Consider the following 12,761-nt stretch of genomic DNA (forward strand, 5'->3'; position numbering starts at 1 on the left):
TTGAACAACCAGTAATGGAACTCATTACTATGGTGCCTTATTTGCAGTGGGAGTGCATTGCTTACTCATGCTCAGTTTATTATCAACTGTATCACTGAGTTCTTTTCCATACTTGTTACTATATGTTATAGGGGGTAGAGAGTTAAACAGATACTTGACTTGTATCAGACTTAACTGAACTTGCTTTTCATTGAAATCAATGAGAAGTGAATACTAATGTCTCATTGATTTCAATGAAACCTAAATTCAGCTATCTTAACCCACTGTGAGTTTGGTGAAATTAGACTTATTTTGGCTGATCAACAAGTGCAGCTGGACCTCCAAAACAGGTTCAGAAAGGCCTTAGAATCATAGAGTTGGGAGTCATCTAGTGTAACCCCTGCAATGCAGGAATATCAATTAAAGCATCCATTGCAGATGGCCATTCAACATATGCTTCAAAACCTTCCATGAAGGAGAGGCCACAACCTTCTGAGGGCATCACTCTCAGACAGCTCCTAGTCAGCCTCATCCAACAATTTGCTAGCATGATGAAATGAACTCATTGCTTTGTAACCAAATCTGGAGATGACAGACTATTGGAGCCTTCACAACAAGTCATATGAGAAAGTGTAGAAAGCCTTCCTATAGAAAGGATTTACTGTTTCTTCATTATAAAGAAGGTTATGTTACAGTAAAAGAGAAATAAAGCTTGTTTGATTCATTTTCTGCAAATCCATGTTGAGGCAGCAGTGGTGCCAGTTAAACCTAAAACTTCTAACTCTGGTGTTCCAGTTCTAGCCCTGCTAAGGAATGTATCCAAATCTGAATGGGATCTGCCACTCCAAGTTAAGAAGTTAGCATCTATTTCTAACCAATTCTACTCTCTCCATACTGAGTTTATGAACTTATTAAAGATCCCTAATGTGGACTCCTCAGTTTTCACTTTAGTCTCTAGGAACTTACTTTCCCCAGGATGGGGACTCCTAGCTGACAGACACTTGGACTTCGCCATTCACAGAGCCAATGAAGCAGCCTCCTTACCTATCAGAGGTTCTCCAAGCTCCACTTACATCAGCCAACCAGGAAAAACTTTTGGCTCTTGTGCATGATCGTAAGATGCTTCTACAAGAAACTAGAAGTTTCCACCATCCTTTTCCTTTCTCCAGGAAGCCTCAGCAGAGGCCTTCACCCAAATGCCCTCAAATGGCAAGTGGTGGCTCTCTCCTCCATCCTGTCACAACAGTTCCCTGCATTCCTCCTCTTGCATCCCCAAGCAGGACCTGAGCACAGTAGCACTCGCTGCGCCTACTTTTGATTATCCACTACTTCCTGATATGTGTTCCTAAAGTATTGGAGGACTTGTATTTTTCTTATTGCATGAGTGCTAAGTTTACTCTACAGCCTTAAGTGAAGACTTTGAAGGTTTTGGAAAGTCCAACTATATAATGTCTATCAGATCAACCCTATCCACATGCTTCTTGACATTCTCAAATAGCTGCTAAAGGTTGGTGAGGTGGGACTTCACTTTATTTTAATTATTTTTATTTTATTTGAACTGCTTGTTGAGCGAGGTCTAAGTTTTGCATCAAGTACTGAAGGTTGGCAGGGCAATAATTAGATGCAAGCTGTTCTTCCTATGAGGAAAATCTGGCAGAATTACGAACTTCTATAATATCAGAATGTGCATACCTTACAGTTTGTTTACACTTGTTCTGAAAAGTTTCTATTCCTAGCAGAATACCTTCATGTATCATTTGGCACACAGGCCTACACAATAATAAAACTATACTGTATTCTCAGTGTGACTGAGCACCTGAGACATACATTGGCAGTAGAAAAGGAAGTTAGGTTTACTTCCAGACAAAGAAGACAGTTCAAGGTGATGTCGGCAGGGTATTAGAAAATAGAGAGGGAATGGGCTGGCAAGTGAAAGTGTGTGTGTGGGGGGGTCACACAATGACCAGTACAGCATGTTTTCCTTGTGAATGCAAAAAGGAATTTAGGATTCTTTAATCTGTGTATCCCTTTGCTGACAGCCAATAGTTATGAAAGCCACTGATAAAGCACATATCACAGTTGCCACCCCTTTTTAGTAATTGGATCTTGGAGGATAATTGCATACAATGAATGATGTAAAGTTCCTGTGAGAAAATTGGTTTTGATTGAATTCGACATATATAATTTATTCATGCTGATACTTTAGGGTGTGAAACTATGTGAGATATTTAACAAAATAGCTTTTTTTCATTGAATTGGAAGTTATCACTTACTGTGGAAAGGAGTAGCCATTTCTAAATCTTTATTTTTCATTTCCACTGGGGGGGAAAGGCAGGTACCAATATCTTACCTGTATTTCTCCACACCAGGGGTATATAGGGTATTAGGGGTATTAGCGGTGGGGTGGTACCTCTGGTGGGGGGCACATCATGCTCCTTGTGGGGTAATTCATCCTCCTTAGGTCCCCACCCTGCACTCAGCTCTCACCTGTGGTTCCTAGAAGCTGTAAGCATGTGACAGCAGCCACACCTCAGGAATGGTTTTGACTGACTGGCTAAACCAGGTGAGGGCAGCTGATGGGTCTTAAATCCTTGGTGAGTTAGGGACTTCCCCTGCATATGAAGGCAGGCTCTGGCATATTGAATGGATGAGACCTAGAGTGGGTCCAATGGTCAAGAAAGTGGTTTCTGCATGTTCTATAGAGGGGACAGATGGGGCTTGTCAACCTGGGAAGGTACCCTATAGGAGACAGAAAACTCTGACCCTAAACCTCCTGCTCATCTTCAGGAGAAAACCCAACACAAATCTGCAGTGAAGTCCCTAAGACAACTGCCCTGTAGCCAAGCTACTGCCAAATGAATGCTGTGCTTTCCTTGGGAACACAGAGCTTTGGAACACATCTGTGAGGCCAAGTTGGGGCTCATTGTCTAGGCAGCCCAGGATCTCCATACACAGTGCCCAGGCTTGCTTCCTGGGGAAGTCACTTAGGTCTTGCTAACGCAGTGGTTTGACTTCACCGCTGGAGGCGCACTCCATTGTCTCTCAAGACAGGCGGATACCAACAAAATTTCTCCACCGAGCCCTGCAGAGAGAAGACCTATTTCAGTTGGGGGGAATGGTATAAAGGGAAGGGTTAAACATTCTCTCCTCAAGCACCTCTGCTGCATTCAAAATCTGAACCCCCTCTTTCCATAGCTGCTCTAAAGGAGAAAAAAGTTAGGAGAGCTGATCATACATCTCTTTGGGCTGTGATAAAATCAGTTGAAGCTTATATATCTTTAGCATGGTGATTGTTAATCTTGTAACACTTAGTATTTGACTATTGGATAGGATACACCCCAAATTCCTGAAACATACTTTCTTAACTACATTAGAAGTGTTTGTAAAGCCGCTACTTAATAGCAGCTTTTTCTGGTGCAGAATAATTATACGCCATTATGACTTTTGTCCTAGGAAGCTTTTTTTAAATAAACAAAAACAAAACCAGAACATATTTTAGTGTCCTTCCATTGCGTTGCACTACTTCAGAATAAGAAGGTTTCTGATTTTTGCATACGTAGCCTTGCAGATTACAGAATTGTTAATGACCTCCGAGAAACGGATTGTTTTTCTTTCTTCCCAAGCCCTAGGGAAGCTTCCCTAAAGTAGGGTGGAGGTGGTATGCTTCAGTGTAATGAATGGATCTGTAGGTGCCAAGCACTCTAAAAGCAACCATGTAAAAAAAAAGTGTGGGACATCACAATAAATTATAACAGTACTTATTTTTTCTTCAAGAGAGCTAATTTTAAAATACAATGGAAAATGCTGGGCTTCCATTTTCATTAGCTTAGAATCCATAGACAAGATATAGTGGTATGATAAATATGGTCTGTTCTTGGTCAGCTTCTATGGCCAACTCAAGGCTCTGTTAATATTAATTAGCATGAATGTATTTGCTGATAAGTTCTTTTAAAATTTCTGTCTGGAGAACAATATGCAATTGAAGCAAATGGCATTGTTTCAGTCTTCCCCCACCCACCCTTTTCTTGAGCCCATCTTTTCAGACTGAAAGCATGAAAAGTTATTTTCTGGTGGTGTGATTAGATTGGGGCTGAACTCTCCAGCTGGCAGGCCTGTCTATGACTGGCGGCGGCCTGTCCCCAGTGCTTGTCATTTCCTGACATGCCTGACAGGATGGGGACAGCAGCCCCAGACAGGTTCATTAGATGGTGTTTTCTACAGCTGGGCTTAAAATAAAATAAAATAAATAAAATAGGCCATGCTTTGTCAAGGCTCAAGCTGTAGGGGCCTTTCTTGTTGGTTTAAACCTAGTTCTTGTTTTGACAAATTTTGATCTGTGCACTTTTTAGATTTTCTGACACATTTTTGCTTCCCTCCCCTTTGGCCTGCACTTTGTGCTCTCTGCCTTGTTGCTGCTTCAAAATCCTAACACAGTCTCCCCCAAGAGAGCACGGAGCATGCTTACCCAGGGCTTTAAAGAAAAATAGAGCCATACAGTAAACTAACAGTAATTGTTCATTTCCATGGTGATCAGCACAATGACAAGGGGAAGAAAACCTTGGGACTCTGAATAAGCCAATTACAAGAAAAGTCGTGAGTTTTTATGGTGCCAGAAACATGCCATTTACATGAGAACATGATATCATTACTTGCAATCTATGCTGTCAAATGTATTGCTCTGTGTGGCTGCCAGAAATATAAGCTGTCTTCATAACAGTATTTTGCTTTTTTGAAAAGTGCCAGAACAGGGATTTTTATATATATAAAAAGTCAAAGATCTTTGAAGCAATATAATAACATTAAACAAGATTTTAAATTAAAAGCTATTTAGGTCTGATCACATACCCATTTAGATGGGTTATTTTAAATTTACATTGTTCATCAAGAACAATGTGTTGAATAACATGATTATATGACTTGAGTCTATGGAATAGCTCAGGATATAATCTCATATAAAATAAGCCTCTGTTTTCTCAGTGGACATCTTACTAATAAAATAATACAAAGAAGTCTAATCTCTGTTTATATTTCAATTTTCATGGAATTGCATGAACGTACTCCCCATTTTACATATTACATAGAAACAAAGTTTTCTGTTTTTATTAAATAACAGAATAATCCCTTACTGTGCCTAGTAATTACTCCAATTATGTTAAACTGGTAATTAGAAAGTAATTATTAACTTCTTCAATTTACTGACTGCTGGCTATTGTCTATATCCCACCTTCAGTACTGATCCTTAGAGAGAGTCTATTAATTTTGGATATTTTAAGTAGTGGAAGAATAGCCACATACAAAATGCTTGTCTAATTACAGGGTTGCTATCTAGGCGCAAATGAAATTCTTTACTTGAATCGTTTACTTTGCTTCTCTCCGCCAAGCTGCTTGGCATATCACAGCCTTTTATGTTAGCTGCATTTAACGGCTTGTGGTATATCCAATGCAGCTGAAAGCCAACCCCTTCATTCATAGAAATCCGAGCACTTACCTTTCCTTTATATTGTTAGTTACTGCTGCTTTAGTTTGTGGTCTCTATGACAACTGTTTAAATTGGGATGGGCAACTGTCATCTGCAGTATTACCGAAAGAAAAGTGTTAGTGAGCACACAGTCCCATAGACAGAGCATTTCAATATAATCCAATTTTAATTGAGCTCCAGAGACTTTGATGTGCTGCAGAAGGTTGGGAGAAAGCTATTCCAGAGAGAAATTAAAGCAGCCCAGCAAGGCTTCACTACTCCAGACTGTCACCATTTTAAATAAGCATTAGCATCAGACTTAACCTTCCCCTATGGAACATCTCTTTCAGCCTTTTCCTGCTTTTTTGCCATATGTTACAAAGGCAAAGACACTTTCATCTTTCCATATACATTTTTACACCCTCTTGATTAGGTTTGAAAGGCATGTACTGGACTTGAGATGCATCAGAGGCTGTCTCTTGGACCTTGCTTTTGCAGTTCATAAAAAGAAATCGAAAGCAGGAAGGGGATTAGTTTGCAATTGTCATCTGGCGTGTGTTGGATTTTCTCTAGAAAGCTGCTGTGAAAGCAACCTAGCCTGGTGCTAAAAAGTTAAAGATTAGACATTACAATTATTTTTAGCTTGGGACTTGCACATCCCTCACTCCCACCCTGTGGGTATGTGGATACTAGCTTATTTGAAGATATGTGTGTCAGATAAGAGAGCCATCTTTAGCCATATGCACACAATACCCTTATGTTTGCCAACAGGGTATGGCCAGAAAATAGCCACAGGGGAATGGCAATCAGCAATGAGACGGATGCTGGCTAATAATAGGTGGAGAGGAGGGAATGCAAGCTCTTTAACAGATCACAAACATTGGAAGGATTCACTTATAGTTCTAGTAACAGTTTTTATTTCATTGCCTTGGGCTAAATGATTCCATTACTAGTATTAATTATGGCCATGAGAGAAGACCCAAAGGACTCCGAATGTGGCTGCTTCAATTCTTGGATCTTATCTTTCAAACCACTCCTAGCATGCTCAGTCGTAAGCTCAAGTTATGGTGAGCACACAAGTGTGTCAGAAGCCACAGTAGAGGAAAATTGGAAACAGTGGCTAGATGGCACTCTGTTTTTTCTGTGTCTGTGTGGTGGGATACTCAAACGCAAGTAAAATGAAAAAAGACCTACCATACCACTTATTCACAGTGGTAGATCACCTTAGCCTTCGAAAGATTTAGAATGGCAAACAAGGGCAATACATTATTTAACAACAGTGTTGTGTTATTTGATGTTAAAAGGTAAAGGTACCCCTGACCGTTAGGTCCAGTCACGGACGACTCTGGGGTTGCGCGCTCATCTCACTCTACAGGCTGAGGGAGCCAGCATTTGTACGCAGACAGCTTCCGGGTCATGTGGCCAGCATGACTAAGCCACTTCTGGTGAACCAGAGTAGCACATGGAAATGCCGTTTACCTTCCTGCCAGAGCGGTACCTATTTATCTACTTGCACTTTGACGTGCTTTCAAACTGCTAGGTGGGCAGGAGCTGTGACTGAACAATGGGAGCTCACCCCGCCATGGGGATTCGAACCACCAAAGACTTTCCCCTACCCCATGATTTTCAGTCCCCCCAACCTTTCAGCATTCTCAATCCTCCCTTGCCACTTCTTGCGAGGAGCTGATTGTCCATTAGATTTTTTTCCCTTCTTCTGCAAACCATAGAGCTCCCCCAAGTATGCTGATACCTCCATCACGTTTTCTGTCACCTTCTTTTGGCTACAGAACTGTTATAGCTTAGCACCTGGGTTGGGATGTCTTCATAGACAAGTGCATGCACATAAACTGTGTAAATTAGTATAAGGTTATAATTCGTTGGGGAATGTTTTTGGCTCCTCCTTCAGTTACTGAGGTTTGAAGTTTGCTCTACCCTCTTGTGGCAGCATCCTGGAGAATAAAATTATATTCCAACAGCAATAGCAGTACTATAAAAATGACCACTAAAATGAAGGCACTATTTGCGCTCAAATTAAGCAGCAGCCTTCTCCATGGGTTTCAGCCTGGGCATGACTTGTAAAGCCTTGGCTGGAAAAAGACACTCCGTGCCACTGAGGCTACTTGGGCATCCAGTGACGTGGTTGAATCAAGGAATACTCCCAGATTACGTACTTGATCATTGCACCAGTAGGAGTGTCTTCTTGGGCGTCTTCTGCAGACTGCATGAGACTATCCATTTTAGGGTAGGCTTAACAGGAGGGGGCCCAATGAGGAAAGGTTAAAGGAACTGGGTATGTTTAGCCTGGAGAAGACCAAGGACTGGAGGAATATAATAGCAGTCTTCAAAGATGTGAAGGGTTCTCACATGGAAGAAGTCTTGTCCTATGCTGCCCCAGAGGAGTGGATGTAATGAACTTAAGTTACAGGAGAGTAGATTTTGATTCAGCGTTAGAGAAAATTTCAGAGTAGTAAGATGAGTTTAACTATGCAATTAATTAGCATGGGGAGAAATAAGCTCTCCTTTGTTATTCAACCAAAGGCTGGATTTCTTGCATCAAGCAGAAATTTCAACTTGGTGACCTACAATATCTTCTCCAAATATGACTATATGAAGAAAACAGTCCATGGGCTGAATACTGCCATAGCATGCTGGAGAGAGCAAAAAACAAAAGCAAGAGTCCCTATAAATCTGACCTATGGGGAATTTCATCCAGACCCCAAGTAAGGCAATCGGATCCTGAGCTGCTATGTAACGTATAATTTTACCTCCAAGCTAAACCTTTTCCCTTGCATAAAGAAACATAAATATATATTGTTTCTCTGACTTAAACAAATGAATATGGTTTGCCCATGTATATTTATGCATGCTGTCACATTCAACCTACTTGTTTTCCTTTCATGTGAATGTTTCCCTTTATGACAGAAAAATAGGTATTTCACACAGTTTCAGAGAGAGAGAGAGAGAGAGAGAGAGAGAGAGAGAGAGAGAGAGAGAGAGAGAGAGAGAATGAGAATATGTCCTTGTTTGTATTCTCAGGATTTTTCATTTGTTTGTATTATAAGGTTTCTTTATTATTAATACATTTCTAGTTTATTTATCCACTGATTTTAAATATGTTTCATTAACTTGTGTGGACAACATTACATGTTAAGAAAGGTCCACTTCTAGCATAACTTCAAATTTTGGTGTATAGCAACCAGGTGAACATTTAAGGGCATCTGGCTGCAGCTTCTGTCACATACAGAACATCATATGAATCCTAGATATACATTTTTAGCATCTTAAATCCACTGATGTCTCTAATTTCTTCTAGAACATTGAATGCTTTAGCATTAACAAAAAATACCCTATACAGAAACTGGTATAAATCGAGAGGTTGATGTTTTAGATTACCTCACATTTTGTATAAAGGTTTATGGTATTTAGTATCATATATCAAAGAAAACTAAATGCCTATCAAGATTTGTTGTAAGGTGACTTGATCAGTGTGTAATTATGTACACAGAAGAAGACATCTGATGCTAAAAATCTCCTTAATCTGACAGACAAAGGCCTTGCATGATCTACTGATTAGATGTTTAGCTGGTAAAGTTCGTTCTGGAGTAAGCTGCATTGATCAAATAGTGAATATAATTAATCATTAGAATACACCTAGCAAATTCCTAATTACTTGGAGTCTTTAGTACAAGGTATGTTCTACAACATGATTCATGGATAGCTATAGTATAGTATAGTATAGTATAGGGGACGCGGGTGGCACTGTGGGTTAAACCACAGAGCCTAGGGCTTGCCAATCAGAAGGTCAGCGATTTGAATCCCCGCGGCGGGGTGAGCTCCTGTTGCTCGGTCCCAGCTCCTGCCCACCTAGCAGTTCGAAAGCACGTCAAAGTGCAAGCAGATAAATAGGTACTGCTCCGGTGGGAAGGTAAACGGTGTTTCCATGCGCTGCTCTGGTTCGCCTGAAGCGGCTTAGTCATGCTGGCCACATGACCTGGAAGCTGTACACCGGCTCCCTCAGCCAGTAAAGCGAGATGAGCACCGCAACCCTAGAGTCGTCCGTGACTGGACCTAATGGTCAGGGGTCCCTTTACCTTTATAGTATATGAACAATAACTGATGGGATCGTACCTATGCACCGACTAAAAAAAGGTGTCCTTGTAGTCCCTTTCTGAAACAGCCACAGTGTTACCCTGAGGACAATAGCTTTGAGGTAAAAGCAACATTAGGCTGTATTAGATGAACAACAGGCACTCCTGATAAACACACGTTATGAAAATTAGGGTTGCCAAAGATAAAAAAGTTGATACTTGCAACTAGGTTTAGATATGCTTGCTTCACTCCTTCCTTGTTGCCAAGATTTTATTACAGTTAGAGTTCCTTTAGTTTCCATATTAATATATATATTTTTTCAAAGTTGCTGGTGCGTTTGCAAATGTTTTAATACTCAAAACAAAACAAAACATCGCCAGTATCAAGTGCCTCTGAACTCAAAAAACGAAGTCCTTAGTTGTTGTTGTTTTAAAAATATTTTTATTAAAGTTTTCTTGGTTTACAAAGGTATGCGCAATGTCTCTTTTTTCAAGTTACATTTTTCATAGGTCAGTTTCATTTGTTGAGACATTAGGGTTACATTAGGAAGAAAAAGGGGGGGAGTTGTCTTGTTGGGCTGTGTTTGTGATAAAGAGGAGCCATACTGGGGTGACGGTATCTTTTTCTTTTTGTCCCCGTGTCAGTTTCAGTTTATTGGTTAATTTTTCTAGTAAGGCTGTTTCCCATACTATTTGGTACCATTGGTCCATGCTTACTCCTGACAGGTCTCTTCAGTGTCTGGCTATGATGTTTCTGGTTGCTGAGAGTAGGTGGGCTATGAGTTCTTTGTGATATGAGTGGGCATTATTGTCTTGGAATATGTTTAGTAGGGCCAGTTCTGTGGTGATTTCTAATACTTGCTTAGTTATTTTCTTGTATGGCTGTTGTCCAGAATAGTTGAAAAAAGTCCTTAGTTAATTGTTACAATTGTTTTCTGTTAGCCTTGGATCCATTTCACTCCTGTACATAAAGTATGTTGCCGTGGTTCCACACATTATGCTAATTAGCCGCTTTCTAGGAATCAACAGAGAACAAAAAATAAATAAATCATTCATGGAAGTTTGCTTTCTAAAACAGACTTAAGACTGTAAATAAGAATGTAACTATCCAAATATTCATTAGATGTGGACAGCCATACATTTAAGCCAAATGTGCAGTATATTTACTCCGAATGTCATTGACATTCACTTCCTAGGTGATATACTTAGAATTGCAGCCTTAGCAATCAAATCAGGTCATTTAATCAGTTCCCAAAAGTAGAAGGCTAAAAAAGAAGCTTAAAAGGTGATGTTAATACTATTGTCAAGTCTTTTGGTAGTAACAAAATATTTTGCTTTCAGGTATCTGCTTCTAGCTTGTGGTCACCTTAAAAACCAGCATGTTGCTATGATAAAAACTTCCTGCTATTGCAGTTGTCATTGTCAAAGTGCGGAACTGAAGTATTTGTCCACATGTTGCATTTTTGTATTTTCCTCTTGTGTGGTTTCTCAAACCCAGATTTGTCATTAATATAGGCGTGGTACCTGTTGGAAGACTGGACCCCAATAAAAAAAATTCTGGTTGGTTGTTTCACTGAAAAATAGCTTGAGGCAATTTTGCTTTCTCTGAACTTCCCTTCCTTCAGTAACAGGATTTTCTCAGGGGTTTTCTTTCATCTCAGTTCGCTTGGAATAGGTGGTTGATGATTCATAGGGTCACCAGATTTGGCAGGAGGTGATCTTTTTAAGGTGTGACATTGCCCAGCAAATGGGGGAATGGCATCATATCACATAAAAAGAATTCCTCAAGATACAGGAAAAAATAATACTTAAGCATAAGTCGGTTTTTATTAGTAGCACCAAAATCAGAAGTCAAAAAGGGTTCTTTTTCTTTTGTAGGTTCTTGCTTATACAGAAGGCCTTCATGGAAAATGGATGTTCAGCGAAATTCGAGCTGTTTTCTCAAGACGTTATCTTCTTCAGAATACAGCCTTGGAGGTGTTCATGGCAAACAGAAGTATGTTCACTGTATATTTTGAATAAAGCATTTGTACATCTGTTTAAAAACTAACATTACCTGCCAGACCTGAAAATGTGCATCCAGAAGTGATATTTAGTTTCTCACTTTTTGTTTCCAGGCAGAAGTAATGATCCATATATGCCTATGAGTAGACAGCCAATGCATGGGACAGTGGGAAAGAGGAGGCTTCACTGAGCCCCAGCTGCTGTAGTGGGATGGCTCATATTTTGAATTTTACTCAGTTTTTAGATAAAATATTTGGTGCAGTTCATGAACAAAATATTAACAGCAAATGTGATTGACTTCAGGTTATCAAAGTAATTTTGTTTTTATTTGTTAGCAAATATTGGCTATGGGAAGGCGCTTTCCCATCCATAGAAGGTGAAATTCTGATCCTACCTGATATGTCCCTGATATGTCACTTGATATGTTTTATCAACAGCTATGAGTAGAACAATGACTATGTTCTACTCTGCTGTCAGAGGCAGTATGCCCCTGAATACCAGATACTGAGACTTGCAAGTGGGTTGAGTTCTGTTCTTCTCAGGTAATGGCTTTTGGGTTTCCTATAGGTGTATAATTGACCACTGTGAGAACAGGGTGCTAGACTAAATGGTCCATTGGCCTGATCCAGCAGGCCCTTCTTATGTCCTCACACTATATTATTTAAAAAACAACACAATGTTTTAAAATTATTAGACTTCAAAATATAACGAATCTTAAACAGCTGAGAGTGTAACTTTGCCGTCTGATGAATTTGTTGGTAGCATAAAATCTGTGTATTGCAAAAAAAGTAAACATAACAATTAACCATGCATTTGAGCACAGTGAATTCTCCAGGAAATGATCTGCAAACATCACTGAAATTACTGGAATGTTCTTGTGTAATACAAAGCTGATATTGTGTTCCCCCACAATTGAGTCCAAAATATGGAGACTATTAATTATAAATCAGAGAAGGAGAAAATTGTCTGTCCATTGTGTTATAGAATGGGTGGTGTATATGTATACCAGGAAATAACACTTCAGGAATTAACTTTTACGCCCAAACAAGCAATTATGTAAAACAAGTGTCACTTTTGAAAGGATCCAAGTATGTATTTTAGATGTAAAAAGCAGTGTTAATCACCACAATGTTAAAGCAATGTAATTGGTCATGAACCAACAGCAGTTCTGGTGAATTTTTAAAGTAACCAATGAGCATTCTGTTCAATGTGCTACAGGACTGAACAGGTGA

General features: G+C 39.7%; 1 protein-coding gene across 12 annotated transcripts in view; it reads left to right on the forward strand.

Moving 5' to 3' along the window:
* Positions 1-12,761, forward strand: part of NBEA (neurobeachin) — a 364,492-nt gene that overhangs the window by 255,336 nt on the left and 96,395 nt on the right. For all 12 annotated transcript variants that reach the window (XM_033146505.1, XM_033146506.1, XM_033146495.1 and 9 more), the window contains one exon: positions 11,404-11,521. In XM_033146505.1, coding sequence (XP_033002396.1) covers positions 11,404-11,521 — 118 coding nt within the window. The remainder of the gene's footprint in view (positions 1-11,403; positions 11,522-12,761) is intronic.

The sequence above is a fragment of the Lacerta agilis genome, chromosome 4 (genome assembly GCF_009819535.1).
Source record: "Lacerta agilis isolate rLacAgi1 chromosome 4, rLacAgi1.pri, whole genome shotgun sequence".
NCBI classification, from domain to species: Eukaryota; Metazoa; Chordata; class Lepidosauria; order Squamata; family Lacertidae; genus Lacerta; species Lacerta agilis.